Raw genomic sequence first — 26,549 nt, forward strand, 5'->3', positions numbered from 1 at the left:
GAATCCAGTCTCCAAAAATAACCAGGGAAATGTAAATTTGCAGTGGGTTTGCTTTTGTATAGATATACTCAAGAACCTTCCTTTATATTCATATTTATTCTACATGTAATAGATCAGTAAAACTATTTTAGCTTTTTAATCTTTAGGGACTGTAGCAAAGAACATGAGTTCTCTCTTCTTGTCTGTGTGATCAGTTTTACTGCACAAGTTGGAGCTGTGGTCATTGGGCAAGTGTATAAAAAAAGCAAAACACATTAATGTGTAATTATATTATGCTTGGGTACTTGTGATGGGAAATCATAATGGTGCAAATAGTTATATTGTTGTTTTTAATCAAACATCACTGGCACACTGAGCTTTGCAACAAGAGATAGAGACTTGCTTTTTAAGAAAAGTTCATGTAATGTCTGTCCTCTTGTGAGTTCTTTATTCTTCTTATTCCAACCACCAACCTGTTTTCTCCAGCTCTGGATATTTTTATTACTGTTTTCTGACTACAAAGAGGGTTGGGTTGTTGTTTTTTTTATTAGTTAATGCGAGAATTTTTTTACCTCACTCTGTTATTTTGCAAGGTTACATTTTGCTATTTATGGCAAATTCAAATAAAAAAACTCAAAGGTGAAATTCATAAATATTGCAGAGTTCTAAAACCTGTGCAAGACCCATTTCTAAAATTTTTATTAACAGCTCCAGGGTGTTACAGAATGGGGAATGGAAATGAGTGATTTACCATATTAACACACTAGGGCATGTGTGTGGTTTTTGAGGCACTATACATAAGTACAAATGCATGTATTTTTATAGATTCCTTTAAATGATGACAGTTTTAAGGCTGGGACAATGGAAGTCAGATAATGTGCTTGGAAAATACGAGTTTACCACCATCTAATGAATCAGTATAGAGAACTGGAATATTTAAGGAACAGGCAAAATTTCATATATTTACATTAGTAAAGGCTAAAATTTTGCAATCTGTTCTGTAGGGATGGAAATGTTTTAGAAATCTGTGATACAGAAACTACACTCTGTTGCCTTGTTGCAGACAGATGCAGCCCAGATGATATCAATAAAGACATTTTCATTTATATCCAGAAGACTGTAAGCACAAAGCGAAAAAGCAAACTGAAACATATTTCTGGTTTGGACTTGTCAGTTCCTGTATCAGTTTTGTATCTTCCTGACCCTTTTTCCTATATTAATTTTCGTCCTGGTACAGTGTGGCAGTCTCTAAGTTAATGGATTTATTAACCACTTTATTACATTAGTCTTCTGACCTATTCTATGAACTCTTTGGAAAAAACATTGGAACAGTCCAGGTGACTCCACTCTCATTTCCTTTGTCTTTCTCTCTGCTTCTTCCACCGGTTGTTCTTTGGTTTGGTTTGGTTTTCTATAACTAGAGAGACCACAGGGAAGTTGGTGAGCAGGTAATTTTGTGTTTGCTTTGTGGTGAATGAGTTCTCTGACAACCCTTAATTTTGTTTTTTAAAAAAGTTAAAAATTTAAAATATTACATTGTTTGGCTCTTCAGCCCAGAAATTGTTAAATTTAGAGCTATTCAGTGAAGAATTATTCCAGCCCTATACAACTGCTGCATTTGGTAGTCTTTCTCCTCTTGCCAAGGTGAATTTTCTATTTGAGGACATTTTTGGATGCAAAGTGTCCAACTGCATTTAGGAGTCTAGGTGAATTTTGTTGGTATATTCCAATTTTACTATCGGTAAAAGGATCCATGGCTTTTACAGCTTTTTTATGTAGCTTTATGGAAGCCAAAAGCCACCTTTAGTTCAGGTCCTGATTCTGGTGGCTGCTCACCTCCAGAGATGTGTTCTGACTCCAGCCCCGTGTCAGCCCAGGGGGATACCTGGATAATAATCAAACCCTGAGCTTTTTAAGAAAGATTTCCTCTACCTCCTTTTTTCCTCTTCAGCCTTTTGCAACTTTCACCATAGTTTTTCTACTACTCCCAATGGTTACATTAAACAGTAGAAAAGATGGGTCCTGTGGTCCTGACAGAGTCCTTAAGTGGACAATGCTCATGTTTTTATACAAAAAGAAGTATTTAAACAAGTACCCAATATCCACCTGCTGAGAGTTCATATATAGAGTTTGGCATATATATATTTTTGGCTTTGCCAAAGCCTGTCACAGGAGTATAGACATTGGAGGTTTGTGGACCACTGTGAGGCTTGTTCAGACTCTATGAGTAGATAAACTTTGGAACTGTTTTGTCTACAGTATCATGCAAAATTGGAAACCATTCTTCAGCAGTGTATTTCAATGTGGTTTAGTGGGGTTTTTCAAATTATGAGATTTTGGTGGGCTAAATGATGTATCATAGAATTGTTTTGGTTAAAAAAAAGACCTTTTAAGATCATCTTAAGTGCATCTGTTAACCCAGCATTGCTAAGCCCACCACTAAGCTATGTCCCTCTGTGCCTGACAACCCTTTTGGTGAAGAAATTTTTCCTAATATCCAATCTAAACCTCCCCTGGCACAACTGGAGACCATTTCCTCTTGTTCTTTTGCTTTTAACTTGGGAGAAAAGACCAAACCCTTCTCACTACAGACTCCTGTCAGGCTGCTGCAGAGACCAGTAAAGTGTCCCAGGTGTCCTTCTCTCCAGGCTGAACACCCCCAGTTCTCTCATAGGCTGCCACTGGTTTTATTTTTTTCTTATAAAATATTGTTTTGGAGACAATTTGTTGTGTCAGAGATTACTGCTATTTGTTCTTCTGCAAATAGAAAAATAATTCGCCTGCTCTCCTCTTTTTTTTCAATTGTCTAGGTCCTATCCTAAGCATTGTCTCTTCTTTCTTGGACAGCTGAATTCCTGATTTAATTGATTTATATTCATTATCAGTCTACATGGTTAAATAAAGCATATAGATAAAAGTAGCAATGAATAAGGGGTTACTTACAATACATAAATTCTTTTTAGATAAGAAACCTTTGTTTGCACATGTACAAGATACCAAAGAGTAAAATATAAAAGTAATTCCCTTAAATTCATCCCAGTGTTTCAAAGTCCTTGTATCAAAAGTGTGCATCTAGTGTGTTTGAGAAATTATTTTCTAAAGCAATGATGGTACCAGGAGATACTGTGTGTGTTCAGCTTACCTTTAACACATTAGCTTGTAACTACAGAATTTGGCATGTAGTATTCAACTGCTTGGAATTTTTTAACATAAAAAAGAATACAATCGTGCAAATACAGTCTTTTCCATTAATCTCTAATTTTCCCACAAAAGCAACCTCTTTTTACAGCCACAGTTTAGCTCTGAACTTTAAGTATCCTTAAGGTACAGTGTGTGTTGTCTTGGCAGGGTCAGAAACATTACATTAAGATGTTTTGATTTCAAGTTTTATAAAGGGTAAGCACTTTTAAAATCCCTGGTTATCGATGATGAACTGGACAAAAAATAAATTTAAAAACTACCTGTGAGGTTGACTTCCCACACTTAAACTATATCAGATATTTTTTGTGACACTGCACTTGGCAGGTTGCTTCTTGTTGCCAAAGCAACAAGCATAAATATTAAGCATTTAATATTAAGTTTTTAATCACTCCTGCAGTCTTAATTATCCTATACCATTCTCTGCACCCACAGTAGGTGGGGCACCAGCAAAAGCTACAGAGATGAGGTAACAGGGAGAGACAGTTCTAATAATCATGTGTATGTGTGATAAGCTACCTGCTATATTGTACCTTAGTGAGGTATTTTCATTTCAGCCCATATTAATCCAGGGAGATCCTAAAAGTTGTGTGAGCTCTTCGGTCTTAAACTTGGTGCTGTTTTGCCTTAATTAAATTCATTAATCAACTTCATTTGAGAATAACACAGAGAAGAACAAGGTAGTTGCTGTACCAGAACTTCTCTAGAGGAATGTGTGCTGCAGTCAGAATTTTTTGAAAGCTCTCATTATGTGCATCTATATTATCAGGTTTGTCTGTGGGTCAGATTCCATCCACTGTGTATTGGTGCTGCTGTACAGAATATTTTTTCCAGGGTTCCCACCTGTGCCTGCACACAGAGCTAAACCCACAGGCCATTGAGCCAGAGGAGTAAAGTTTTGTTCAGGATAACTGCTCAGTGTGGAGAAGGCTCACTCCATAAGGACACTTAGCAGAGCAGGGTGGACCTGTAAGTCACTGACTTACAACACAAATGGGAGTTTTGGAGGTTTGATATAATTGTTTCTTGTGGCAGAGGACAGCCCAGGATTAGAGCTGCTAGAAAATTGCTGGTCCTCCAGTTAGTTGGATGCAGTGATGTAAAAGGGATGTACCACATTTGGCTGCCAAGTTTCTGAGTTTAAAGTCTAACTACTACTTACCTGAGATCTTGTACTTAGTAAGAATTTAGCTGAGGAAGACAAGGGTGAAAAAATGGACTCAGGTGTAACAGCTTTGATGTGTTTCTTTGGTTTTTTTTTTGGTAACAGTTGTCAAATATGAGCATCTCAAAATGAATTTGCAAGTGAAGGTATGTGCTTTACTGTAATATTAATAACAGATATTTGCAAATATATCTTACACTTTGTAATTCTTTAGTAAACAAATTTGTGTCTTAATTTACATTAAATTAGGGAGACTATTTCTTGGAGGAGGGAATATACATAATGAAATAATGTTCATCTGTAATTTTTGCTAATAAACACTTATATTGCTTATGATAAAAAGACTAGTGGAAATAATCAGCTTGTAGATTCTCCAGTTGTATTCTCATGCAGATCCTCATTTGCATTCTTGAGTTTGCAATTTGGTGCAGCAGGAGCCTGAAGCAAGGCATTTGTTGCTTTGGTGGGAAAACAGAGGTTGTGTTTGATCAATTGTTGTCTCCTGCTGGAGGACATCAAAAGGACTTTCTTATCTCTTCTCAACCCCACTGAAGCACTGACACTTTCATTGAAGGGACTTCAGCTGGATTCACTGTCCAGTGCATGGGAACCACCAAAACATGGTGCAGTTTCCTTCATCGCTTTCCAAGTGCAGTGAGATTTGATGTTGGAGAAGAGGAGAATGAGGGACAACCTCATTGGTGTTTATATATATGTAAAGGGAGAGAGCCAGAAGGATGGTGCCAGGCTCTCCTCAGTTATTACCAATGATAGAACAAGAGGCAAGAGATCTAAGCTTGATCAGAGGAGGTTCCACACAAACACTAGGAGAGATTTTTTCTCTGTGAGGGTGACAGAGCACTGGTGCAGGCTGCCTGGGGAGGTTGTAGAATCTCCTTCTCTGGAGACATTTAAAACCCAACAGGACTCATTCCCAAATGACCTCCTGTAGGTGACCCTGCTTTAGCAAGGGGGTTGGACTTGGTGATCTTTTGAAGTCCCTTCCAACCCTAACTTTCTGTGATTCTCTGGTGTGACCAAATCAGAAGTGGCTGTCCCAGTCAGTGCAACAGCCAAACAAATCTGGACCTGGATTGAATCTCTGTCCTCCTGTCTGCAGCCTTCTGGAGGCTTTGGAAAAGAAGCAGTGAGCCATTCCTCTGATTCCACCTTGCCAGCTCAGAGCTGTGTCTATCCCTGGTACCTTCCCCATGGATGTTCCCCATGTCCCAGGCTGTTTGGATGGGATGCACCTGCCTGACAACCACAGGGGGATCCCCCACAGCCCCTGGCTCATCTTTCTTCAGCTCAGCTCTTATTTCTACATCTGATTTAGCCACCTGTGAAGAATCAATTCTACCAAGGAGACAGATGCTCTGTCAGTCTCTTGAGCTGCACAGCATGGCATGGAGCAACGCTGCTTCCACCCTCTTGGCCCTCCAGGCAGTGTCCTGGAGTGAGTGTCTGAAGCATGGAGCTGGGGGATTATCATCGTTGCAGCCAATAGGTTTGACTTTTTTCCCACCAACTGGCAAGGCTAGGAATTATTGTGTTATGAAAGGAAGAAAAGACACCATCCATCTTTTCTATTAGTATTCTTGCACTGATGTAAAATACAGAGATTATTGTGAAGAGTGCTTTTAAATTCCTTTCCCCAAAGTTCACTTGGTAACACTGCCAGAAGTGGCTGTCTGTTAAAAGGAGAGAGAAGAGGAGTAAACAACATAAAAAGCTACTCATCTTTATTTACAGGAGACATTTCAGAAAGTGCAGCAGCTGGGTAGGATTCAGCGGGAGAAACCTGTGCTGCTTTGAAGTCATCACAACACACAGCTTTGTTTAGCCCAAGTTCTTTTTTTATTCAATGAACTGTGGGCAGGGAGGCCTTGGGGCATACTGACATTGTTAGGTGATTGAGACCTGTTACCTTTTAGAATTGTTTTGTAGAGACAAGTCTTCTACAACTCTTCAATAGAACAGTGATTTTTTTAACCTGAAGTTCATGTTCATATGGAAGTTGCTTCCACAGCATCATGCTAGCAAGGAAAGTGCATGTGAGTTTGTCTTAATTAAATTAATAAGTGAATTGTTTCTAATCGTCAGCTTTCTGTATTCACAAGTGATGCACAAAATTTTCTTTTGTAAACCAAACACACTGAGTAATACTTCTTGGAGCACATTTCAGAGTCCATCCCCATCTACATTGCCTTGTCACCCCCCATACCAGTGGGCTGTGTTGCAGTTCATCAGTGTTGCATCAAGGATGTACTTGGTGTCACTCCATCAGTGTAGGGCATGATGCTGGGATGGGCAGGGGAACAGGACACTGCACATTGTGCCTTTGCTTTGCATCAAGACTTTTTTGCTGGACATCATCCCTTCCTGCCCAGGGGATGAGTTTTAGGGGCTTGTGCAGGGAGCAGGGGAGCACCTGGGCTGCTGGGAGTTGGGTAAAAGAATACAGGCAAACACATCATAAACCACTGAAAATTGGTATTTGAAGTGCTTGCTCTAAATGATGGACAGCTTCCTGACACGTAGCACAGCACTGGAAATTTTTAATTTAAGTTTTTTGATTGGGAAGAGTTTTGTAGCTTTTTATTTAATGGGATGTGCTAACACCTATCTGTTATTTTTTGGTAGAAATCATAAATTCTTACGCTGACTTGAAGAGAGTAGATCCTGCCAAAGCTGAAATTTTCCTACTTACAGAAAGCTTTCAGCTGCTGCCTGTGATTTCTATCTTGGAGTCAGTGCCTCGAAGAAGGTGAAAACACATTGCACTTGAGCACAGTGCATCCAAGGGTATATTTCCCTTGAGGACTGTTACAAGCTGTCAGACCCAAGCACAGACCCAAGGCTCCAGCAGAGGCAATGAAAGAGCTTTAAATTTCCTGAAAAATGTTCACACCTTCAGTCCCTGTAGCTAATCATATACTGTGCACAAATTAGGATCCAACATCTAAATGAAGTAAACTCTTTAGACTTTGAAATGTTCTTTGTGGTGTTTTAGCAATCTCAGAGTCTTTATCATGTGAAATTATCGTTGTGGGTTTTTTTATCAGTCAGAGCCCTCTCAAAGAGATAAATAAGAGAGCCTCAAAAATCCCTGAACTTCCTCTGAAATCCCTGTACTTAACAGTTCAGAGATAAGGGGTGAAAGAGTGATTGCAGCCAGGTTGGTATCCCAAAGGGAGCAGTCACAGCATTCTTATCCTTTCCTTTCCATCTTGTACTGCTCAGGTTCAGAGGCAGATTCCTGGGCTGGAAGAACAGTTTCTCTAAACACAGCCATAAATATATAGCATTTGTATGTAATTTTATATGTATCCATGATTCTCCGTGTATCACAGCAGCCAATGTAAATATGGGTACTTGTGACTCTTGATATGACTCTTGATTTCATGTGATATTCAAAAGGCTATTGAAAATCTTATGATACTTTGATGTTTGCACAGCTTAATTTTAGCATCTGTACAGTACCTGTATTTTCTGAGATAATACTTTGACTCATTGATTTCCTATTACTTGCACTAATTATTCCTTGATTATTTTAATTCTTCCAAATACAGCAAAGGTAATGCACTAAGAACCTGCAAAATGGACGAATACATGGAGTGTTGCCCTTAGGTTTAAAATGGAAATGCAGCATAGAACTTTCTCTGCCCTTTAGGTAAAAATAGTTATAAGAAATTTTCTGTATGTATGGTTTTTTTTAGGTCCTGAGGAAAGAGATGCCGAGTGCACCCTGAATTACATTAGCTGCATCGGTACAAACAAATGCATCCACTTGTCCCAGCTCTGCAATGGTGTTTATGACTGTTCAGATGGGTATGATGAAGGAGTACATTGCAGGGGTAAGTAAATTTTCTATGGAAAAAAAATGTTTTAACCTGGAGCGTTCTACTATATTGTCTTTTTGAGTTCAAAGAGAAACAGAACTTTCTTCTTATTTGGAATACATATACATTAAAAAAAAACCCCACATAGAGGTTATCAGACTTTAAACATTACTAACCTTGTGTGATGGAAATGTTTATACCAAAAGAAAGCTGATGAAGTCCTTTCTTAGGGAGCAGATGTTGTGCAGCACATGGTTTGCCAGAATATTTTTTTTCCCAGTACAACTTTTGTTTGAACAAAAACAGATGAAGAAAAACTTTGAAAACTTGATCAGATTTGCTAGAAGCATTACTTTGCATTGAGAACTTGCTTTTGGGGGGATCTCATTCTAATATACTGCTGCTTAAGAGTGCAGTTAGCAAATCCTGGCAGTGAGAAATCTTAAGGAGAAATTGGTGGAGGTCAGCTTTTTTTATTATCTCAGCTCAGCTACTCAGAAGACTTATTAACATCTGCCTTGGGGATAGTTGTAAGGCATCCCTATTAAGCCCAAATCTTGGATGCCACGAGTCATTAAGATGTCAGTTTTTCTCAATCAGAAGACTTTACTGCTAGACAAATGATTGCTGATGAGCCTCAGTAGATCTCATGCTCCAAAACAGAAACTCGGGGATAGGTCCTGGGACTTCTGCTGCAATCCAATGTTTGAGTGTTCAGTAAAAGATACAATTAGTGGTATAATTCAGAAAGCTAAATTAGAATTTTAAAGTTCACATGGAGAGATATCCAGAACTGTCATATTAAAATCTAAGCCTGTACCAAAAATGAGCCATCTGGAAAAAGAAAAATAACTTTTATTAAAAGTTTAAAAAAAAAAGAAAGAAGAAAAGCCAGCTGGAATCAGTGTAGTACTGCTGACTTCACAAAACTACACATAGTTATTTTTATATAACCAGGTGAAGGTACAAGCTGTCATAAAATATATGACAGTTCTTATTCACAGTGATAGGAATAATTTTTTTTCTTGAAGGCTCTACTTTTGTATAGTCCTTTTTCAGTGAGCATTTCACTAAATCAAAATTTGTGTGAGCATATACATTGCAGCACTGGTCCCAGCATCTAAAAAACCCCGGAATTTGAACTTGCCAAAGCAGTGTTTGGCCCATTCTGAAGTTGCAGATAAGGGTTTTTCAGAGAACAGTAATGATCCACTAAGAATTGCTTAAATGTCCACTCCTCAGTAGTTAATATATTTGTATAAATTACTCCTGATTAAATGCCAGGGGACTGAAATTTTTCAGTGCTGAATAACAATTGTATTATATTGCTCTTATATTCTTACTGTATTTTAACTCTTTAAGTTAGGATATTAATGGAATTAGAAAAAAGAGTGAAAAGGAAATCCTGTGTTAGTGTAAATTAAATAAGTTTGGTTTTCATATGTATTATTTTGTATATGTAGCCTGTACTTTGGAATATTATAGCATGTAAAACAGTAATCTTTATTCATAGCCACTTTATGCTCAAAAACACCTTGTGATGTTCATGTTAATTCCCACTCCTTTCTTTATTACCAGATATGAATACTTCCCATGGTGAAATTTATGTCTACTATAATAAATTGCCATAGAATTTAGTAAAATATACTAAACATTTTGTCTAGATGACACAGAACTCATATTCTTTTATTAAGAATTTAAAGTTGTCACCCAGGTACCTCAGCTAGTAATTTGTTCACAACTGGTTAATCTTTATATTTTAGCAATTACATAGTTTGGCTTCCTTATTGGTGGCAGTTCTTGAAATTCTTAGTTGACAAATTCTATCAGCAAAGCCAAAGACTACAGAAAGAAATCACTTTATGTTATGATCAGGTAGTTTGATAGTAACAAGTGCCACAAATTTGTTTTTATGATACATTCCTATGTGTTAGATATTTAGTATGAATGCAATATAGATGTAATTGTTACACATGATATATATTTATATATCAGAACAAGGTATGGGTAACTACTGAGTGAAAAGCTGCGAAGTTAGTTCAAAAACCTAGCAAAATATTTAGCCTTTTCTTCATATTAGTAAGTAAAATACCATCCTAAGTGTGTTCCCCTTTAATTATCAATGCTGAAATGAAATTTTTGATTGATTGAGAAGGCAATAGCAGTTTTTAACATTTAATTGCAGTTGGCCACAGAGCCAGCTGTGTTAAACCAATGTATTGCTAGTGACACTGATGGCTCTGTGCAAGCCACTCGTGGTCTCTGCACCAGGAAAATCATTTATGGTTTGAAGTACAGGGTGTGTGACCATGGCAAAGGCCATTCTCGTGTACAGGTCACAACTCCACAGGCCTGAAAGCTTTTAATAAGGCTGAAGAACTAATGGTGCATAAACGTTCAGTAACTGGAATTTCTATCTCGAAATTTCACCTTCTTATGTTAATTCATTATATTAGGATCTTTGAGACATATATTCAGGGCTGTGCCTGTCCCTGGACAAGTAAAAGAATGATCATAAGTGCAGTGTGAAATGGTAATGTATGTGAAATATCAAGGAAATAGTAGTAAATACAATGACATTCCTCTCTCAGCATCTTTTATTTCAGGCACATACGCATTTTTGCTGGTGAATATAATGCATAAATTCAGGAGGGGTTATGGCAGTGTGAAATAAAAGGTGTTTTATTATGTATGGTTGTTTCACATTACATGTTTCAATGTCCTTCAGAGGAGAAGGGTTACATGGTGCACTGAAACTCTGGGCATATATTAGTGGTAAGACATCTGCATTTGGTAGTTTTGGATTCTTTGATGGTTTGCAACTAAAGAATGCTCTAGAGAGGCTGGATAAGCAAGGAATCAAAGTATACACTAAGCCTTCATATAAAGCATAAACTGGGGCTGTTCAGCTTTCTGAGGAGAGTGTCTCCACTCTCTGATCTTGCTGAAGGGAGATGGTGCCTATCAGCTCTATGGAGGCTTGATAAGGCTCAGATAAAATGCACCAATGTCCAAACTGGACTCAAGCTTGGGTAAGAGTAGTCCTAGTAGTTCTGTCTTTAACACAGTTCTTCAGGTGTCTTCAGTGGTATTTTCAGCCACTTTTAAAGCTCATCCATGTGATGAGCTGGGAAGACTTCTGCCATAAGGAAGTCTTCTCTACAAGGTCTTTGGGGGCATTGCTGATACGGGACTGGGGCTGCATCCAGCTCTGATCAGTTATAGTAGATGTCATGTGGCTATAGCTTATTTCAGCTCTGGTTTTGTAGTTTTTGAGGGTTAAAATCTCTCTCTTTTTTTTCCTTTCTGAAATCTTCAGGAACTGCTTAGGAAAATATCCATTATGGATTAGACAGAATAACCTGGTCTTGAGTAGATAAAGGATTAGATTTATCTGAAAGATAATCTCTAGAGAATTACAGTCACTGTGAATCTTAGAAAAGGTTTTTATAGATCTGCAGAGGTGATCTGTACAGTTTTATAAAGCAGTACTTTATATATACATATATGGCAAAAAAATGGAAGGTGATATGTCAAACTTGGTTTTCTGTCTATCTCTGAGTAAGACTATGCAGTACTTCTACGGAATATAGATATGTCCTCTTTCACTTAATTAGCTCAAGGGCTAAGTCATTATTAATAGCTTCAAGAATATTTATGCTAAAAGTCTGGATATTCCAGTCAGAAAATGCTAAAAGGTTAGTGAAAAAAAATGCTTCCACACTCCACTTATCTTTGGCTTGTCCCAGTTTATCACAATGTGGAAGATTTTTAGAGCAAATGCCAAGAAGGAAAAACTGACCTGGAATTCAGAGGCCCATGTAAAAGACTAGCAAAGGCACTAATTACACAGTGACTTAAAAGTAGAACTGTATTTTGCATTAGACTACAGTGTTTCTGGCCTGTGTTGCATTATGTGGTGAGAATCCTGCAGCAAGTTTGTCCATCCTACTTGACGAGACTGAATGGTTACAGCTCCTCCAATGGACACACTCACCATAAGAACATTGGGATCTCATTCTATAGCCTTCTGGCATAGCTCTGACATGGGTTTTATTCTGTATTTCTTTGCTCTCAGGACAGACAAGCCAAGGCTTTGGGAAGGGGAAAGCAGGAATGCTGTAGGGATTCCCTGAAAGTCAACTCATACTAAGACCTTGAAGTGCAAAGAGTTGAGAGTCTGAGTGCAAAGATACTCAGACATACTGAGTATCCCCAGTATCCCCAGTTCTATGTCATGCAGGAGTAACTGGACCAGGGCTCAGCAGAGCTTTGGATGTTGCCCTTCCCTGCTCTGAATCACAGCAGCTCCTCAGTGAAAACGAAGTTGCACGAATAATGTGACTTTTCCCATCTGAAATCCTGATTAATCAGATTGCTTATAAGATTTCATCTTGAAATTAATCATAAGAGCAAGACTGCAGTCCCTTGTTATTTGGAGAGTTGCTGTACATGATGTAGTTGCCTGCCTAGCACTGCTGCCAAGATTGGCCTGGACATACAGGAGAAGCTGCATTACCTTCACAAGACTAAATGTCTTTTGAAAATAACTTCAAATTTTTGTTTGAAACATTAACTAGATGTAACCCCTCATATTTTAATAGGTTAATTAAAATGGAGAAAATCTGGGAGAGATCACAGAGTTTAATTGAGACACTTTCTTTTTCCATTAAAAGTGAGATTTTGACAGAACATAACAGAATCTTAGAATCCTTACAAATGTTCAGACTATTTGGATCTTTGTTGACTATCATCTGGACCATAATCTCTAGTCAATAAAATATACAAAGGCACACTTGTGATCATTTAGCTTTAAAAAACTCTAGAACAAACATACAGAGTATTTGGCTGAATGATTGTTGTGTTTCTAGCAGCCCATTATCAGGGTATTATTTTTCTGTTTAGGCTTTTGAATGAATTGTTATTTAAGAAGAAGATAAATGCTGCTATTACTGAACCATGTTTTTGTTCTGGCACTTCTACAGCTGGAACAGTGGGAATTTAAATAGTGCTTACCCAGGGGAAAGTACAAATTTCAGAATTTTATGGAAATTTTAGGCCTTTAAAGACTGAAGAAAAATTAAAAAACTGAAAACTGTGGAGCTACTTTGAGATCTTTATTTTTTATTTTTTTTAAATCTCACTCAGACGTGTAACAAGGTAACAAAGAAAACCTACGTTAGGCTAGAATATATGAAACAAATGTTCCCACCATTTTCTCATGAGACTATTACTAGAAGTAGTGCACACAGGCAAAAGAAATCCCTGTACTCAGAGGGTTTATTCTGACAAGCCCTAAATCAGTCATCCTTTAAGACTGCGATGTACGAAGTGTCACATCAGGTTACTGAATCCTTGAACCCCCAGGAAATCTCCTGATGTACCAGTGGGGCTGCTGAAACCATCAGGTAACATTCAAAATTATTCCCTCTGCAACTGCTGAGTTCTGTATCAACCTTTTTGCTTGTAAGACAGAAAAGATAAAAGAGTGGAGGCATTCAGGCCAATCATGGGGATTTTGGCTTTGGAACAGACCTGCTAGTAAGTAACTCCATTTGTCTGGGCAAAGGTTTGTTTTGGCTTTTCTTTTGTTTTATTGTCTCTCCCCATTTTACCAGCCAAATATCCATCTTCTTTTCTATTATTCTCTTGGTCACCTTTTTTGTCTTACTAGCGAACTGTGTAGCTCACTGAAATTAGCCAAGGTGATTTAGTTTGTTCTGCTGTCAAGACAAAGAAGTCATGGGCTTGGTGATTTAATAACTTCCTATCACAAGATCCTACTGGAGCAGTGCAAATTAAAGGTTGCTGGCACAGGGTTAGAGCCATGGAAGGCACTTGAGGGATGGGATTTCATCCCACCTTTTGTGGGTTTACAGATTATTTAAAGGCAGAATTCACCAATGAACACCATTGTCTCCCTGGCAAGTTAAGTGTAAAGTTTAAATATTTGATCATGGATGATAATAGTGTATGAAAACAGATTATTATTATATGTAGTTTATGCAGAGTGTTGTGGATGTCCAAGTGATGGACGTCTTGTCTGCTCCCAACTGGTACTTCCATTTCCAGTTGCAGTACTCATTTTCCTGAGAGAAAATGTTTCATCCTGTTTCATACTGGCAGATCGGGTGTTGTTGTACCCTCCCTGAATACAAATGCTCATTAGGTTTCTTATTTAGCACACACTTTGCATACACAGACTTTCTTCAAGGTCATGGAAACCTTGGGAATGCAGTGCTGAGTGCTTGAACCATGGAGTTGTTTTTAATCACAGTTTTGAGGAAGAGGAGTAAAGATTAGAACTCCAATATTTCAGTTTTTCTATGATCCTGTTGCCTAATGAAATGCACAAAGTTTACTAGCCCTGTTAATAGGTCATTTTTAACCAGGTGATGGTAGTTAAGAGGGCCAGTTAGTTGTGATGGTAGTTAACTGGCTCATGTTCAGGGCAACACAAATTGATGAAAGTAGCTACAGTCAGTGTCTTAAAGGATTTGATGGAGGGAGCTGGGAAAGCTTTGTTTTGCTGGGATTTAGGGAATTGGTATTTATTGTTGCCTGCTGTTACTGTTTTGAGGCTGCCCTCTATTGAGAAAAGAAAACATTTAAACTTTTACCTCGAGCCTTCCCCTTTTCAGTATTATTGAACTATTTTTATTATCTCTCTGTTAAGTACTGTGTATGGTAACCTGAGTGTTTTCTCCTGGTACAGCTAATAAAAGTCTTAAAGGAATTATCTTACGTCAGAAATGTAAGATGCTTTTTCTAGAATTAAGTTTCAGAGTACTTTTATGAAGATAAATATCCTGGGTATAAAGTCTATATCAGGAGTTCCAGATATATTTATGTGGCAAAACCCCTGACACTCCCCCTAAAAGCAGGAGTTGTAGCTACTGCCTGGCTCCTGTTAGTTTACATCACAAGGTATATCTGAACTGAATTTTTGATATATAGGCATCAGGGACAGATTTTTTTTTAGAAGAAACTAGGGCCTGACACCAAATGCTTATGAAACACCAGTAACCTTGAAGCACAGGGGAAATGATAGCACAAGGTGTTTCTTCAGCTTTTGTCACCAATTTATGAGGCGTGAGAGATAGTTTGGACATACTGAAATTTTATTTAGAAAGAGTAATGCTTTTTTCCATTTCCTTTTAAAGATTTTTCTTTGTTCAGAATATACAGGAATTTTATATTTAAACCCATAGCATAAGGATTCAATTAATTATTCTTACATTAACTCATAGTGAAATTATATACAATAAAATGTGTAGTTATTAAAGTTCCAGGGCCCCTTATTCCAGTGATATTAGTTGTTTATTCATTGCTCAGATCAACAGAGTTTTAAATTGATTGGGCAACTTGGTGTTTGAAGTGAGGATGAAAATTGAGTGAAAGGCAAGCATGCTGAAAAACATGGCTTTGGTCCTCCTAAAGCTATTATTGAAGTCAGCTTGGATTTACAGAATGGTATCAAATTAAAGATGGAAAAGAAGAAAGAAAAGAGCAAATTCTGGGGCTAGCATCGCATGATTTGTCAGAAGCGCAGTTGTCGGGTTTCTGCCCCAGGAGTGCTCAGCCAAGCTAAATCATGAGACTCATTTCAACTTCTTTCACTCCCTGCCTGAAGGGATTTGACTTCCCAGCTCCTTATCTTCCCAAGGTGAATAAACAAATGAGCAAACTACAAGATGTTCTGTGTGGGAGGTGCCTTTGCTCCTCGTGGTGCTCTTCTCTGTGGAATAAACAGTTAAAGATTTATTACAGCAAACACTTGAAGCTCCAGGAGTGTTCATTTGAAATTCTCACAGCAGAGTCAATTCTTGTCTCTCACTCATTCCCATCTGAGCAATTAGTTGTGTGTTGTTAACCCAAAAGGGCAAATTCTGGGAGCTGGGGTAGGTTTAGCCCCACCTGGAATACATGTTTCTCTCCATAACATCCACCTGCCTGGCCATGTCTGTATAGCATACACCACATTCTGTCTTTTCACACAATAAAATCTGTAGCTGAAAAGAACTCAGAATTTGTTCTTCTAGACAATTTGAATTTCTTCCCTCATCCCACATCTTCCATTTTCCAGTTTTAAGTTCATGAAACTGTATAATCAAAAAGTAATTTTCAAGTTGTGTAATATAGTTTTAAAATTAAAAGTCACCATCATTTCTTAGGTGATGATGATATGATGATATGATAAATGTTCTATGATAAATGAGTCAAGATGTCATCAGCAATTTGATATGAGAGTGATAATATTTCATGGTGTGAAGAAGGTTGCAGTGACTCTTTGAGAAGTAATTCTTGGTCTTCCACTCAGAAGCAAGAACATGCACAGAGCATAAAAACCCTGATTTTTAGAACTCATTATATCAAGAAAGTGTAACTCAGTCGTTGACTCACAGGAGTAAGACCTTTGATTTGAGTTATCTGTGAAATGTACAGGTTAAAATACAGTGAAATGGAAAGAGTTGAAGATTGTGGGAGAAAGAAAAGAAAAAGAAGTGGTACCATGGGAAAGCACAGACAGTAAATGGCAAGTAAGAGGAACCACTGGAAGCAACCAACTAAGAAAAAAATTGGGAAAATACAGAGATCAGTCCATAACAAAGTTCAGTTTAAACTTTTATGTGAGAGCTGGTAAAGCAGACCTATTTAATGCCAATGCTCTCTCTTTGGCAAAATGTGCCCCAAGGAGTGGGAACATGTTCCCACTGCACAGTATCATACAAGGAAGGAAGAATTTTTTTTCTAAGAATTTTTTTTTTTAAGAATATTGTTTTCTATAGTGAAAATGGGTGCATTGGAAGCATCACTGCAGTGGATGTTATAGAGTCAGCCTATATATATGGCTCATCAGCGTTTCTTCATCACAGGTACTCCCTCAGCCCTTTGTGACCCTGGTTGTTGGTACCAGTCCTTTAGAACATCACAGATTTAATCACTGCTGCTCCTCACACCACTTGTCTTACCAGTCTGCAAGATAATACACAAGGTTCTTTTTAAAGGGTCAAAAGTTATGATTGGAAATCATGTCCTTACAGATTTTGAATTGAAGTAACTGCCTGCTTCCATACTACAAACTTCACTGCTTTGAAATTTTAAAGAGAGGCAAAATTCATCTGAAACGGTGGAGTTCAGAAAAATTTCAGATGGTTTAAAATGACACTGATGGTACCCTTCAGTACTGTTCACTTCATAGATATAATGGAATTGTAACACCTGTGAATCACACATATGTTATTGGCATGTGGCAGAATATGGCAGATTAATAATTTATATTAATACTGTTTTTAAAATTAAATACATTATGTCAAGGAAATAGAGACTTAATTTACTGTTCTCTGTGAAAATGTTTTCTCAAGTTCATAAACAGCTTCTTCAAATGGGAAGACATTATATGCAGTGTGCAGTAACAACTACTCTATTATTATTATTTTTATTAACTAATTGATGTAGAATGAGACCTGACTCTGACTGGAATTAATACCTACAGTCCCATGATTCTGGATAGAGCCTATTCCAAACAAAAAAATGGGTTTAATTTTTTTAATCACTTGTATTCAGGTGCTTTTTAAGCATTCATATATGCAATTTGATTTTTTATTTTTAAAAGAAATTTTAGGAGGAAGATGAGCCATATTAAAAGTTTGAGATGTGAATTATTATTTTAAAACTGTTTTATTATTTAACTGTTTAAAAATTATTTTATTTTGCCCTTTGGACAAAATCATAATGGTTTCTCAAATACACTTCTTGATAAAAGCTGCTGCATCTTTTTAACTGTGGGATATTGTGATAGAACATCTTCTATGAAATCAAACCTTCTGGGACTACATATAACTTCCATCTAAATAATTTTTGTCTGTTAGGTCATGCTTAAAGTCCATTTACATGTAGCAAAATATTAAAAAATGCAGTTTGGCAGAGAAGGTATCTTATACATGGGATGGATCAATGGACCATAGTCAGCTTTCTCATTTTCTCAAAGAAGCTGATGACCAAGAAAATTTAAAAGGATTAGAAATTAGCAGCAGAACAGATGATTATTCCAAAAATAGGTTTTTCCAATGCACACTTTTCTGACTCCTTCATGTTGCAGCTTGGTTTCCACGTTCATGTGAGGTTCAATAAGAGTTGATGTCGTGTTCCCAGAGCCACATCAGCCAGAGAGAAAATGGCTGTTTTAAAATAAGAGATTCATCTAAAGTAATATAAGCCCTGGACACATCTCTGTGCCTTGTTACAGAAGGTCAGAATCCTCACTAATTAAGAACTATATATGGTCTCTTAAACAAATGCTCTTTTTAATTCCCAACAGGCAATTTAAGCACAATTTCTTACTGTCTAAGGAACGTTTTGTTTTCTAATGGTCTTGCATATTTGATAGCCTCTTCCAAAATTACTTGTCAGATGTAGGACCTGCCACTTGTTTAATTGTCTTTTTCCCTCTTTTAATGATGTGCATGTCCTAGAACTTTAGCAGAAGTGAATCCAGGTACCTATGGGAAAGGCACCTCTTTGTGTCATTTATCTGCCCTTGTGACACAGCTATAAAGGTGATGGGGTCCCAGCCAAAGCCTGCTCACCCCCAGAGGATTTTTTTGGAATAGGGATGTTGGAGCTGTGACCTTTGTGCTTTTGATTGAGGGGGTATATGAAAGAGAAGATGCTCTCTGCTGAAGGACAGGAGCTGTTAGTTGCTCTTCTCCCATTTTCTGGGAATCTGGAACAGGCTTTGCCTATTCAGAAACTATTGTTTGCAGGACTTTTTTATTTTTTTTTCCTCCTGCTTTTAGAGTAAAGCTCTGATTGGTACTTGAAGGAATGATCTCAATCTGTCTATTAATTTTAAACATGATAATAAGGTACTGCCATGGCATGCTGCCTTAGTGGTATTCTAACATCCTTTCAGCAACTCTCCTATATTAATATCTTGTGCCCTGAACTGGTTGTATCATAATTTTAAAAATAATTCTTTTTGTTTGTATTCCTTGTTATCAACTGTAATAATTTATCTCTTAAAACCAAACATCTTCATTTAATGAGCATTCAGTCTTGGTTTACTTGCTAAACTAAATTCTTGAACAAAAGTAAACCCAATGTGAAGTCACATTTTATGTTCTATTTTAAAATACTTTGGTAGAACAGCTCCATCTGGGATCAAGACGTTAGTGTAGAAAGTGTCATAAACTTAAAGATTAAAAAGAAAACAGTTCACTATTATGAAGCAGCAAAACATTTTGTCTTTTAGCAAATTTCAGCTTTTTACTTCATTGAAAGACAATGACATGGTCGAAGAGAGGCATGAAATATTTATGTGCAGGTAATTTTTTAGGTATACATGTTGATTGCTACAGGAAAGGCACGAATATAGTTTTAAATTCTCAGACTAACAGCATGCAGTGGCCTCAGGAGGATAAAACAGGCTGGGAATAAGTTCTGTTCTGCAAGTTGTTACATAAAATGTGCACAGTTACATAAAACCAAAACTGTTCTGACATTCTGAGTACTTGCACTTCAAGTACATTGTAATTAAAAATACTTTTGCGAAGTGTAACTGTTCTGCTTTCTACCATGAATTTATGTTAAAAAATAATCACAATGATTCACAAATTTACATGGACATGTTTCTGGAAATCTTGCATGGTTTATGATGCTCTGCTACCCCTTCAGGAAAAGCTGGGCTTGCTTCCTGTCCTTAACATGGGAGGTGGATGTTTTGATTCTTAGAGAAGGGAAGAAAACCCAAACCCAACCCATGTCATGTTTGTCATCATGTCTGGTATTAGAGAAAAGGAGAAACCACCCTGATCTTCAAACTGTGATATTTTTTCCTGTTGAGTTTAGTGGAAAAATGTTTTTAAATAGCAACAAACCTTTTGGTGACACAGTATGGGTTGCTGTTATGAAGTAAAATGGGAATCATGGATGTTTCCTACTGAAGAGGTTCCTGGTTTCCACATATGTGTCTTGTTTGAGTTTACAGAGGACAAATAGGTAAAAAAAAAAATGCCCTTACATGATGCCTACAGAAAATCAGGCTTTCTACTACTTTAAAACTTTTTCAAGTCCACCAATATGTGCCAGGTTTCTCAATATTGTCTTGAAACTGAATGAATCGTTCCAGTGCTAAAACTATTAAATTTGTGGCATGTAAGGACTAACAAACATGTCCCATTAAATGCAATCACTTGCAGTCTCATGATTTACATACCTTTAAAATTCTATACATTATGTTTCTTGAATAAAACCCATTCTGTCAGTCTTGATGTCAGGGAGGTCTAGAGCTGGGGGGAACAAAATGCCTCAGATTTTCTAAGTTTCACCCCGAAGCCAGAAAGAAGCCTTGTGGCATACCTCAGGATATACATAATCCATATGATACTTACCTAAGGACATCCAGGGTACATATGTGAGTTGACAGAACACAGCAAGAAGAAGAAGCTGGATCTGATGTAAATTCCTAGAGAGCTGCCCAGCAGCTGAGCTGGTTTGGACCTCAGCTCCAGAGACATCTGTGTCCACCCCACCATATTTATAAAAGGCACCATAGTGCTTTTAAAGGATTTCTCCCTCCAAGTCCTGCATAAGGAAAGAGTCTGTTGGTCTTAATAAATCTGCTGTCAGTGTTCACCAAGGGATAGGGGAAGTGCTTTTCAATATAGGGACTTTAAATGCAAGTAGAAATTGCTGCTGGCTTGCGTTAGCACCAGTTACAATCATCTTACAAGTAAAAAGTAATGTGAATGAAATACAATTCTTGTTAACAGACACATCTGCAGGGCTTTGCTTCTGCCTTCAGCTGTGTAAAAGCTTCTCACATCTTTCTTTTTCCCCCTAATGAAGGCACAGCTGTGCATTTAGCGACTTGACAAAGGGAGTGATTAGGAGTTCTAGACTTCCAAAATAATTTATGTGCCTTCAGAAAAAGAGTTGTTATGAGCAACTTGTTCTTGGTGAGATGTATTATTTTCTCATGTTGTGGGCATTTTTGGTGGTGGAACTGTGAAAAAGTTGTAGCAGTTTAGTAAATCTTTGCATTTTCCAGAATTTATAAGGTGTTTCAATTTGATTTTGAGGTCTAGATGAGCAAGTCAGGGATGCTGTAAAATCTGATCACATTTAATTAATACTGGAGGGTCCCTTGGATTTGGTTTGTTTTTTTGTTTTGTTTTGTCGTCATTTCTTGTTCATTGCCCCAAGTTTTACTGCTTTTGGATTGCCTTCACTGCCTCCTATGGGATAGATTTTTGGGGCTAGCTGCAAGACTGCTGCCAAGTGAGAAATCTAAACAAGGGAAGGGCAGCTTTTAACCGTGTTCATTCCCTCCCAGCTTGTACATGTACCCTCTTCCTGAACATGGGAAAAGTTAAATAGGCAGCCAGAAACCTGCTACTATTCCCTTTCCAGCTCTCACCCTTGGTAGAGGTGTTTACCTGGAGGAGAGGTGTTCTCTACTTACCCATCCTATCCTTATTATGTGCAGAGAAGTTACTGTGCTGCCATCTTCTCTAGCTGTCCTGAATTTTTTGTTCAAGAGCTTGCCACTCTGTGGGAAAGGATTATTAATGGAGATGAGAAGTCTATTTGTGCTATAAAATATGTCAGAGATTTCCACGGAGCTGACAATGGTGATGTGCAGCACTGTGAGTTCTGCTGGCAAGTTGCTTGCAAAAGTTGATTGTAGTGCTGAACATATATCAGGAATGTGTGTCATGTTTTAGGTGAAAGACAGACTCTTTTCTAGTCTAAACTGACCCGTACTGTTGAAAATGTAGTTTTAATTTTAAAAAGCTTCTCACTCTGGGAAGTCCTGTCAGCCTGGAAAGTGTGACCATAACTAAAGCTTGTGTATTTTTAATTCCAGTATTTGGAAAACAATAATCAGAACAAACTTTAGCATTAGCAATAAGTTGATGATCAGGATTTCGAAGATCCTTCTGTAGCTGTACCATATGTATTTCTAAAGACCTGATCATTTATGGGCTTAGTGCAAGCAGATTCTGGTTGAGTTGGTGACTGGGATTCAGCTGTTGGTCTGAGACACAGCCTGGGCACTTAACTCAGTTTGCACTTGGATTTTTCTCATGAGAGCTACCAGGAAGCAATACACCTATGGAGGTAGTGATGGAACAATAAGTGGTTTTCTTGAACATAGCCCAAACAGTTATTTTTTTATTTGTGGTATTTTATTGCTGACATTGGGGAGGAAGGTACTTGTATCTGGGTGCTAAAAATGACATTTTGGGGGGAATAGTGTGGCAGCGAAAACAATGACATTATGATTGATTTTCTTCTTTCTTAATAGGTATTAGCAAACAACTAGAGAAGTTTTTAAACAAAAACTTCTAAAATAGTTACAAATTCTGCTTTATGAAGAACACTAAAATATTTTAAATGGTCAAAGGTGAATTTTAAAAGCAATTTTATATTAGCCTTTTAGTAAAACATCACAGAAACTGCTTTTTTAAATATGAAGAATGTAGGGGTTTTTTTCTTCAATGTTAGTTCACTTGAATAAGAGAGTTGCAGAAATCTCCAGTAAATCCATTCTGTACATAGAGATGCTTACTTTAGAGAAAGATCTGACAATACTGAATCTATTGAATTAGAATTGAACTCTGATTCTATTGAATTAGCATCTAGAATTTTTGAAAAATAGATAAAAAATAATCACTGGAAATTAGGATCTCAGAAAACATGAAGTATTTAAAGAATCTGATGATGCTTTTGGATCAGAGGTGCCTTGTGTCCGTGAAATTTTCATGGTAACTTTCCTGTGCTCCTTGCAAAGCCCAGGTAGTTGATGAACTTGGGAAAACATCACAGTTGATCAGGTCCATCCTGGCTGGGGAGGATGCAGGATATCTGTGTATGAAGGCAGGAGAAGGAGAGCACTGTGCTACCTGAAATCAGAACCCACATGGGGAATCTTCTTCCCTCAGCATCTTTATTCTTCCTGGGGTGCCCTCCCCTTGTTTGCTCTGGACAGAGTGATGAGAGGGCAGGAAATAACCACTGATGCTGATAGATGAGGATGGCTGCTGGGAACCTTTGGAAGCACATCTCATGTTACCTGGAATAAATAACCATGCCACTGTAAAGAAGCTTAAAAATTCTTTTTACCTCAATCCACATATGCTGCTTTTAAAGAGATGTGTGTCACCAGCTGCAGTGTAATTTACTTTTAGGATGTAGTGCTAAAATTTCTCTGGTTTCCTCAGAGTCATCTAAAGATGGATGTTTTCAGGGAAAAAAAAGAGAGATATAATCCAATGCACTCCAGGATAAAGCTTTTTTTACTGTTTTGGAGGAAATTAGAATTCCTAATAATAATTCATATTTCTTTTCAAGAAAGTTCTAAAACATAAAGTTTATGTTAAAACTTGTGGGTACTTGATATCTTTAAGAAAATCAAGTGAAATATTGATGTTCTGGAAAGACACAAAAAGGTCTAAAGAATCTGAGTGAAATGGAGTCTTTGGCACATTCAGTTGCTTCTCATACTGATTATTGTATGTTCTGTAATTCATTATTTCCCTTCCCATTTCCCTGCATCACTCAGTTGTCAAGGATTGGAAGTTATCTGCCATGAAGAAAACCATAACTTAAATAGAGGGAATAGGATCTGTGGCTTGAACTCCTGGGTGCTGAGATAATAATTATTACCTTATAATAATTATACCCAGTCACTCCAGAGACAATTATCATATTCCTAAGGATGAATGTAAGGGAAAACCAGTTGGCTATTGCTTGGAGTCTGGATCAATGAGCCTGTAGGATATGAGAGCATAGAGTACAAACAACGTGGCTGTTCTATTCAGAACACTCAACAGGCCTTCCTAATGAAAAAACCTACTAACAAGAGTTGAGAAAATGTTGCCTGTTGTGCCTTAATCTAAAAACAAAATAGTTTCTATGAAATTGGATTGATCTGCAAACTAAAAGAAAGCTTGTGATTGCACAGACTCCACAAAATTGCTACCAGAGCTTAGCATTGAAGTCAGAAGAATCACAGGGAGGAGATTTCAAAGGAATAGTTTAAATGTTTGCTTTTTCTCCTTCCTTTACCAGTTTATGTAATAAGAATCAATGGCTACTTGCCTTTTAAGTCCCTCCAATCTCTTCGGGGAATGAAAAATCTCAGAATCTGTTTCTCTGGTATAGTCAAATGCTTTCTGGATTTATATTGATGAAGATCTGTAACCTATTTGCAGTAGTGATATGTGCTGCCTTTTAATCCATCCATCCTTCAGCAGTGACAAAAGGTGGCTGTTCTCTTTTTAGTCATAAATTTAACTTCAAAAAGGAGATGCTGTTAAGTTAAAGAAAGTGATTTTTGTCTTTTAATATAACTGCAAGCCCATTTTTTATTGATGGGTGCCACAAAAGGTTGCAATCATTTTTTTGCATGGCTTTAAAGCAGTGATAGCTTTACTTTGAGCACATTAAATCTGCGCTGGTGACTTAAAGAAGGCAGCAATCACCACATGGCTGTTGTTACTCACAGAGAAAATGATAAAAGTTCATAAGTAGAGGAGTTAGGTATTTTAATCATTGACAGGAAGACTCAAATCTATTAATCATTTTGTTGTTGTATTGCTGATATTCTATTGTTCAGCTTGATTTGCCAATACATTCATTTGTTGCTTGTTATTTTGTCACTGAATTCTAATTTCATTATTCCCTGACCTTGTTTGTCCTTTGTGCATGCAATTGCAATGTAAAGCTGGTTGAAAGCATTTGGATAAAAGAAAAACTAATCCAAACTTTTGTTTGTCAATGAAACTACACGGAGCATAAATCTGCATTAGTTTCAGCTGATTTTCTACTGTGGTTGCAGCCATGGCTGCTGGCAAGGGACCAAGCACAGTGAGAAAGTTTAAGCTGGAGAGCTAATGGGGTAGGCAAGGAACTGGAGACTTCTGAAATGTCTGATGGTCCATCATAAGACCTTATAAAGCACAGTTTGAGGACTGCTTCAAGTTTATTTTGAATTCTTTTGAAACTAGTAAGCCAGGTGTGTTGTATATATATATAATTTTATATTTCTGTTACTGCTTCAGTAGTTATTTACAGCAAAATTAATTGGGTTTTGTTTAACTGCAGGATATCTGCAGCACTTTTCAAATTTCATGCTACAGATAGAACGTACAAGACTACTTTCATTTTAGAGTATTCTGTGCATTAAAATCCTTCTGTAGTAGAGTAGCTATTCATGGCAGGAGGGAAACATTTTTATGTCCCAGTTTCCAGGGTATAAGGAAAATCTGGTAGGCTTCAAAGTGTCTGAATTTTAATCTTCCAAAGAGTTCAGAGTTACTCTGGTGCATTAATATAATTTTCACCTACTATTCATATTTTATAGCAGTATGGAACCAGAAATACTGGAAAGCCTGCCTCAGAGGACTTCATCTTAAATTGCAAATTAAATTGCCAAAGCATTTGTATATTAGCATGCTTATCTAAAACTGAGCTAATCAATCTCTCTTCCCATAACTAATATTATGATAATTAATAAGATACTGATTCTAACATCTCTGTGATAAACTTTTCTTTGGGATAATGGGACTGTATAGAAAAAATAATAAGAAGAAATAACAAAACCTTTCACTTCCACGGGATTTTGTGTAATTTAAACTGGAATCACATGAGAGATTAGGAGGCAAGTGAATGTCTCGCCCTGCTCTGATAGCCTTTAAGATAACACATTTTTATGATTACAGAACTCATGTGTTCACCAAGGTTAATAGCTGTTTGAAACAGTGGCTTCTCTGCTTCCTATCTGCAGATCAGGTTAATAAATGGTTCTGTCTAATAGCACTGTCTGGGCTTAAAGGCTCAAACAAAAGAGTCCATCCCCACCCAAAGCAGTGAGTTGGTGCTTTTCCAACCTTGTGGAACACCTTGTGCACACCCTTGTGCTGGTGTTCTCACTGCCCAACAGGGCACTGACCCCAAGCCTTAGAATCTCCCTCGGCTCCACACCTTAGGTTTGGGCTCAGCTCCCAGCCTCTCATGGAGGATGATTATTATTGCTCCAAGTTAACAGCCTGCTCCATCTGTGCCTCATTTGAGGGGATATCCTCCCAAACAAACCCAAATCTGGCTGCTGCCTGGAAATTTCAGGCAGCTGTGTCCTATGTAGGTAGGGCTTTTATGGGTGCTACTGCTGAGAGAGCTGCAAAATACAGCATCACCCAGGCTATTGCTTTGCTGAGGGGGGCTGGGGAATGTGATCTGTTAAAGAGCAAATTAACAGCACAATGAAAGGAGAATGTTTGCTTTTAACAGCTCTTCTTTTATCTGCTTTCCAGAGCTTGTTTGTGCTTCATCTCCCTCATGTTATAGCAGAAGTTATG

General features: G+C 37.5%; 1 protein-coding gene across 1 annotated transcript in view; it reads left to right on the plus strand.

Annotated features, from left to right (window-relative positions):
• Window positions 1-26,549, plus strand: part of LRP1B (LDL receptor related protein 1B) — a 631,173-nt gene that overhangs the window by 259,732 nt on the left and 344,892 nt on the right. The window contains exon 3 of the mRNA XM_071746448.1: window positions 8,062-8,199. Coding sequence (XP_071602549.1) covers window positions 8,062-8,199 — 138 coding nt within the window. The remainder of the gene's footprint in view (window positions 1-8,061; window positions 8,200-26,549) is intronic.

This window comes from Heliangelus exortis, chromosome 6 (genome assembly GCF_036169615.1).
Source record: "Heliangelus exortis chromosome 6, bHelExo1.hap1, whole genome shotgun sequence".
In the NCBI taxonomy this organism is placed as follows: domain Eukaryota; kingdom Metazoa; phylum Chordata; class Aves; order Apodiformes; family Trochilidae; genus Heliangelus; species Heliangelus exortis.